Raw genomic sequence first — 7805 nt, forward strand, 5'->3', positions numbered from 1 at the left:
AATACTAGAAAAAGTTAAGTTTATAGGACAATGGAATGAAAATCCCTCTGGAGAGTATAACTTTGTTTATAGATTTAATAAAACTTTAACATATGCTGAAGTCTTTTTCCTGTCCAGAACTCTGCTGCACTCAGGAAATTGAGTAAGACTTCGTTCCTGTCATCAGATAGAAACATAGTCAGCCATAATATGATAAATGTAATTTTTTCCTGGTGAGCAGTTTGATTATATTCCTACTATCAGTTCAGTGCAGTCACTCAGTCATGTCTGATTCTTTGCGACCCCATGGACTGCAGCACACCAGGCCTCCCTGTCCATCACCAACTCCCAGAATTAACTCAAACTCATGTCCATTGAGTCGGTGATGCCATCCAACCATCTCATCCTCTGTCATCCCCTTCTCCTCCCGCCTTCAATCTTTCCCAGCATCAGGGTCTTTTCAAATGAGTCAGTTCTTTATATCAGGTGGCCAAAGTATTCGAGTTTCAGCTTCAACATTAGTCCTTCCAATGAACAGTCAGGACTGCTGTCCTTTAGGATGGACTGGTTGGATCTCCTTGCAGTCCAAGGGACTTTCAGGGGTCTTCTCCAACACCACAGTTCAAAAGCATCAATTCTTTGGTGCTCAGTTTTCTTTATAGTCCAACTCTCACATCCATACATGACCACTGGAAAAACCATAGCCTTGACTAGATGGACCTTTGTTGGCAAAGTAACGTTTCTGCTTTTTAATATGTTGTCTAAGTTGGTCATAAATTCTTCCAAGGAGCAAGCATCTTTTAATTTCATGGCTGCAGTCACCATCTGCAGTGATTTTGGAGCCCCCCAAAATAAAGTCAGTCACTGTTTCCGCTGTTTCCCCATCTATTTCCCATGAAGTGATGGGACCAGATGCCATGACCTTTGTTTTCTGAATGTTGGGCTTTAAGCCAACTTTTTCACTCTCCTCTTTCACTTTCATCAAGAGGCTCTTTAGTTCCTCTTTGCTTTCTGCCATAAGGGTGGTGTCATCTGCATATCTGAGGTGATTGATATTTCACCTGGCAATCTTGATTCCAGCTTGTGCTTCTTCCAGCCTAGTGTTTCTCATGATGTACTCTGCATATAAGTTAAATAAGCAGGGTGACAATATGTACTTGTCACTTGATGTACTCCTTTTCCTATTTGGAACCAGTCTGTTGTTCCATGTCCAGTTCTAACTGTTGCTTCCTGACCTGCATATAGGTTTCTCAAGAGGCAGGTCAGGTGGTCTGGTATTCCCATCTCTTGAAGAATTTTCCACAGTTTATTGTGATCCACACAGTCAAAGGCTTTGGCATAGTCAATAAAGCAGAAATAGATGTTTTTCTGGAACTCTATTGCTTTTTCGATGATCCAGGGGATGTTGGCAATTTGATCTCTGGTTCCTCTGCCTTTTCTAAAATCAGCTTGAATATTCCTACTATAGTTCCCCTTTATATTGATGACTAACCCAAAATGTACAGAATACTATATGTATAGGAAAATATTGAACAACGTTCAGTTAGTAATAGCTAGTTACTTAACTTTAAAATTCAACTTTGTTGATGCATAATTTACATTTAATAAAATGTGTTCATTTTAAGTATTCATTGTGATGAATATTTATGAAAGTATACATTTGTGTAATGACTATCACATTGATTTCTATTATTTCCACAATGTATTGAGTTTTATCTGTGTTATGTATCAGTAGTTCATTCCCTTTAAATGCTGAGTAGTATTCCACAGCATGACAATACCACAATTTGTTTATCCATTGATGAAGAATGTTGCTTCTAAGCTTTTGGCTATTATTAATAAAGCTGCTCTGAATATTGGTGTACCAACACCTTTTTTTGACACATATTTTCAGTTCTCTAGAGTTAAAATATAGAGATGGAATTGCTGGATTATATACTATTTGTTCAATTTATGAGAAGCTAGCAAACTGTCTTTTTGCTTGTTCTATTTTACATTCCTACCAGCTACCCAAAATCACTGCAGATGGTGCTTGCAGCCATAAAATTAAAAGACACTTACTTCTTGGGAGGAAAGTTATGACCAACCTAGACAGCATATTAAAAAGCAGAGACATTACTTTGTCAACTAAGGTCCGTCTAGTTAAGGCTATGGTTTTTCCAGTGGTCATGTATGGATGTGAGAGTTGGAAAGAAAACTGAGCGCTGAAGAATTGATGCTTTTGAACTGTGGTGTTGGAGAAGACTCTTGAGAGACCCTTGGACTGCAAGGAGATCCAACCAGTTCATCCTAAAGGAGATCAATCCCGGGTGTTCATTGGAAGGACTGATGTTGAAGCTGAAACTCCAATACTTGGGCCACCTGATTTGAGGAGCTGACTCATTTGAAAAGACCCTGATGCTGGGAAAGATTGACGGCAGGAGGAGAAGGGGACGACAGAGGATGAGATGGTTGGATGGCATCACCGACTCAATGGACATGAGTTTGAGTTAACTCTGGGAGTTGGTGATGGACAGGGAGGCCTGGCATGCTGCGGTTCATGGGGTCGCTAAGAGTCGGACACGACTGAGCGACTGAACTGAGCTGAACTGAAGCAGCTACATACTAGAGTTTCAGTTGTTCTATAAACTCAGCACTACTTGATACTGTTAGTGTTTTTAATTTTATCCATTCTAGAGTGGTATCTCATTGTGGTTTTAATTTGTATTTCTATAATGTCTAAGGTTTTTTGAGCATTTTACAAATAATTCATTTACATATCTTCTTTTGTGAAATGTTTGTTCAGGCCTTTTGCTCATTAAAAAAAAAATGGTTTTTTTGGTAATATTTTAAGTGTTCTTAAGTACTGTAGATAAAAGTATTGAAATATTTTCTCCCAAACTCTGTCTTGCCCATTTTCATAACAATATCTTTTCAAGACACAGTTTCAAGGTTTGTTTTTGTTTTTGTTTTTTTCCTTTATGGATATCCTATTGTTCTAGTACTATTTGTTGAAAAGAGTATCCTTTCCTCATGGAATTGTTGAAAATAATTTAATTATACATGTGTAGGTTTATTTCTGACCTCTGAAACTTATTCTTTTTCAAAATAGTTTTAGTAATTCAACATCCTTTGCATTTCCACATAAATTTTAGAATCAGCTTATCAGTTTGTATAAACAAGCCTGTTAGGAATTAGTTTAGGATCACATTAAATCTCTAAATCAAATTGTAGAGAATCAACTCAATCTATGAGACTTTCAGTCTATCAAGATGATATATCTTTCCATTTATTTAGGTATTCTTTAATTCAAAAATACTTTTGCTTTTGGATGGTACACATATTTAACTAAATTTATTACTAAGTATTTCAGTTTTGATGCTGTTTAAATGTTATTAAATTTTATTTTCCAATTATTATTATATATATAGAAATAGAACTTTTTATATTGACTTGTTTCTGGAAACTTTGCTAAATTCATTTATCAATTCAAAGAGTTGTTTTGTACATTCCTTGTGATTATCTGTGTAAATGATTATGTCATCTGCAAATAGGCAAAGTTTGACTTGCCTCTTTGCAATATGTGTTTTTCTCTTTTTCTTGCCTCACTGCTCTGGATAGAACATCCAGTACAGCATTGAATAGAAGGGGTGAGAACATTCTTACCCAGTCATTTTGTCTTAATGGGAGAAAACATTTAGTCTTTCACCATTAAGTATGAATGATAGCTTTAGTTTTACATAGCTGGTTATTCAAGTTTACTGTTTCTTCTTTTGCCAGCTTTAAAAATATGTCTTTCAAGGAATGTTTCCATTTCATCTAAGTTGTCAAATTTATTGCTATAGAGGAGTCCATAATGTTCTCTATTATTTTAGTATGTATAGAATTTTTAGTGATTTTTTTCAAAAAAATATTTTATTGAAGTATGTTTGACTTACAATGTTTCAGGTGCACAGCAAGGTGATCCAGTTATACAAATACACATATATTATTTTTTAAATTATTTTCCATCATAGGTTATTACTATAGCTCCCTATGCTATACAGTAAACTTTGCTTGCTTGTTGCATATCTATTTTTAAATTAGAAATCTAGCATTCCATCCATACTAAGTCAAACAAGTAGAATCAAAATGTCATAATTTTTTTAGTTAGGCAAAAGTTCTTAAGATTTGAAAAATAGGCAATGCAAAGAATGTTCAAACTACTGTACAGTTGCACTCATTTCACATGCTAGCAAAGTAACTCTCAAAATTCTCTAAGCTAGGCTTCAAGACAGTATGTGAACTGAGAACTTCCAGATGTTCAAGCTGGATTTAGAAAAGGCAGAGGAACCAGAGATCAAATTGCCAACATCCATTGGCTCATAGAAAAAGCAAGAGAGTTCCAGAAAAGGATCTTCTGCTTCATTGACTACACTAAAGCCTTTGACTGTGTGGATCACAACAAACTGTGGAAAATTCTTAAAGAGATGGGAATACCAGACCACCTTACTGCCTCCTGAAAAACCTGTATGCAGGTCAAGAAGCAACAGTTAGAACTGGACATGGAACAATGGATGAGTTCCGCATCAGGAAAGGAGTTTGTCAAGGCTGTATACTGTCACCCTGCTTATTTAACTTACAGAGTACATCATGTGAAATGCCAGGCTGGATGAAGCACAAGCTGGAATCAAGATTGCTAGGAGAAATATCAATATCAATAACCTCAGATATGTAGATGACACCACCCTTATGGCAGAAAGCGAAGAGGAACTAAAGAGCCTCTTGATGAAAGTGAAAGAGGAGAATGAAAAAGTTGGTTTAAAACTCAACATTCAGAAAACTAAGATCATGGCAACTGGTCCCATCACTTCATAGCAAATAGACTTGGATACAATGGAAACAGTGACAGAATTTATTTTCCTGGGCTCCAGAATCACAGCAGATAGTGACTGCAGCCATGAAATTAAAATAATTTAATTTTTTTTTCTCCTTGGAAGAAAAGCTATGACAAGCACAGGCAGCATATTATAAAACAGACATTACTTTGCCAACAAAGGTCTGCCCAGTCAAAGCTATGGTTTTTCCAGGAATCATCTATGGATGTAAGAATTGGATCATAAAGGAGGCTGAGTGTTGAAGAATTGATGCTTTTGAACTGTGGTGTTGGAGAAGACTCTTGAGAGTCCCTTGGACTGCAAAATTATCAAAGCAGTCAATCCTAAAGGAAATCAATCCTGAATATTCATTGGAAGGACACATGCAGAAGCCGAAACTCCAATACTTTGGCCATCTGATGTGAAGAACTGGCTCGTTGGAAAAGACCCTGATGCTGGGAAAGACTGAAGACAGGAGGCGGGGGGACAATAGAGGACAAGATGGTTAGATGGCATTATGAACTCAATGGATATGAGTTTGAGCAAGCTCCAGGAGATGGTGAAGGACAGGGAAGGCTGGCATGCTGCAGTCCATGGGGTCGCAAAGATTCAGACACGACTGAGCGGCTGAACAACAATACATGTTGTGTGTGTTTGTGTGTATGTGTGTTTAAAAAGCTTTTCTACTACATTTGGTAAAGTCTTGAGAAAGAACATCAAAAGCAAAAAAAGAGAGATGGAGAAATTGGAGAACATAAACTAAATGAAATGGGAGCTCTGAATATGCAATAGAGAAAGTGAAACAAACTAGGTAAAAGATCATCATAAGTCCAATTGTTTTTCAACATGACTGCTCATTAGAGACATTATCTGGCACTCTGGAGAAAATGCCATACCTGAGAATTTGTATTTTTCAAGAAATTTCAAGATAATTCTGATATGCATCTGGATTTTAAAAAGTGATTACAAGTTTTTCTATTAGATCCTAGTTTTCGTGATAAGAGAGTTCTCTTGTTTTTCTGTTGACCAATCATGATACAATGGTTAAGTGAAAAATAGTTACATAATCATAATAGTAAAAGATGTTTATCAGTTTTCACGATCAATAACCAGACCAAAAAAAAAAAGATAATTATAATTGCAAGCCATAATGGGAACATAATTAACTCAACAATATAAAATAATTACATACAATTTGGGAGGGGGGGCTAAGCAAAGTGATGTGGTAAGTGGAACTGCATAAATGCATATGTTTTCATTTACACAGCCAGTCTATGTCTTTTGGTTGGTGCATTTAATCTATTTACATTTAAGGTAATTATTGATATGTATGATCCTATTACCATTTTCTTAATTGTTTTGGGTTTATTTTCTGTAGGTCTTTTCCTCTTGTGTTTTCTGCCTAGAGAAGTTCCTTTAGCATTTGTTCTAAAGCTAGTTTTGTGGTGCTGAATTCTCCTAACTTTTGCTTGTCTGGAAAGCTTTTGATTTCTCCATCATATCTGAATGAGAATCTTGCTGAATTAGCATAGTCTTGGCTGTAGGTTCTTCTCTTTCGTCGCTTTAAATATATCATGCCATTCCCTTCTGGCTTTGTAGAGTTTCTGTTGAGAAATCAGCTGATAATCTGATGGGAGTTCCCTCGTATGTTATTTGTCATTTTTCCCTTGTTGCTTTTAATGTTTTATCTCTTGTCTTTAATTTTTGTCAGTGTGTTTACTATGTGTCTTGGTGTGTTCCTCCTTGGGTTTATCCTTCCTGGGAGTCTCTGTGCTTTCTGGCCTTGGTTGATTATTTCCTTTCCCATGTTAGGGAAATTTTTAGCTATTATCTCTTCAAATATTTTCTCAGGTCCTTTCTCTCTCTCTTCTCTTTCTGGGGCCCCTATAATGTGAATGTTGGCACATTTAATGTTGACTCAGAGGTCTCTTAGGCTGGCTTCATTTCATTTCATTCTTTTTTCTATATTCTGTTCTGTGGCAGTGATTGCCACTATTTTGTCATCCAGGTCATTTATCCATTCTTCTCCCTCAGTTATTCTGCTATTGATTCCTTCTAGTGTATTGTTCATCTCTGTTTGTTTGTTTTTTAGTCCTTCTAGGTCATTGGTAAACATTTCTTGTATCTTCTCAATCTTTGCCTCCATTCTTTTCCGAAGATCCTGGATCATCTTCACTATCATTATTCTGAATTCTTTTGCTGGGAGGCTGCCTATCTCCACTTCCTTTAGTTGTTTTCCTGGGATTTTTATCTTGTCCCTTCATCTAGGACATAACTTTTTACTTTTTCATTGTGATTAACTTTCTGTAATATGGTTTTTGTTTTAGCTGCTGTGAGACTGTGCTTCTTGCTTCTTCTGTCTGCCCTCTGATGGATGAGGCTGAGAGTCTTGTGTAAGCTTCCTGATGGGAGGGACAGGTGATTGGAAAAACTGAGTCTTGCTCTGGTGGGCAGGGCCTTGCTCAGTAAAGCTTTAATCCAATTATCTGCTGATGTGTGGGGTTGCACTCTCTCCCTGGTAGTTGTTTGGCCTGAGGTAACCCAGACCTGGAGTCTACAGGCTCTGTGGTAGGGTTAATGGTGAACTACAAGAGGGTTTATGCCAAGGGGGACCTTCCAGTACCCCCATCCCCATGCCTCCACAGGAAGCCCTGCAACACTAGCTGGTAGTTTTGGTTCAGTCTCCTGTGGGGTCACTGCTCCTCTACTCTGGGTCTTGGTGCGTGTAAAATTTTGTTTGTGCCCCCCAAGACCAGAGTCTTTGTTTCCCCTAATCCTCTGGAAGTCCTTTAATCAAATTCTGCTGGTGGTCAAAGATAGATTCCCTGGGGATTCCCAGTCCCTTTGTCAGATCTCCAGACTGGGAAGCTTGATGTGGGGTTCAGAAACTTCACAATAGTGTGAGAACTTCTTTGGTATTATTGTTCTTCAGTCTGTGGGTCATCCACCTGGTGGGTATGGGATTTGATTTTATTGTGTTTGCACCCCTAC

At 37.4% G+C, this 7805-nt stretch overlaps 1 protein-coding gene across 1 annotated transcript in view; it reads left to right on the forward strand.

The window, feature by feature from the left end:
• LOC129656421 (calcium-binding mitochondrial carrier protein SCaMC-1-like) overlaps nt 1-7211 on the forward strand; it is a 76307-nt gene extending 69096 nt beyond the window's left edge. The window contains exon 13 of the mRNA XM_055587100.1: nt 7142-7211. Coding sequence (XP_055443075.1) covers nt 7142-7211 — 70 coding nt within the window. The remainder of the gene's footprint in view (nt 1-7141) is intronic.
• The last annotated feature ends 594 nt before the right edge of the window (nt 7212-7805 follow it).

The sequence above is a fragment of the Bubalus kerabau genome, chromosome 6, assembly GCF_029407905.1.
Source record: "Bubalus kerabau isolate K-KA32 ecotype Philippines breed swamp buffalo chromosome 6, PCC_UOA_SB_1v2, whole genome shotgun sequence".
NCBI lineage: Eukaryota > Metazoa > Chordata > Mammalia > Artiodactyla > Bovidae > Bubalus > Bubalus kerabau.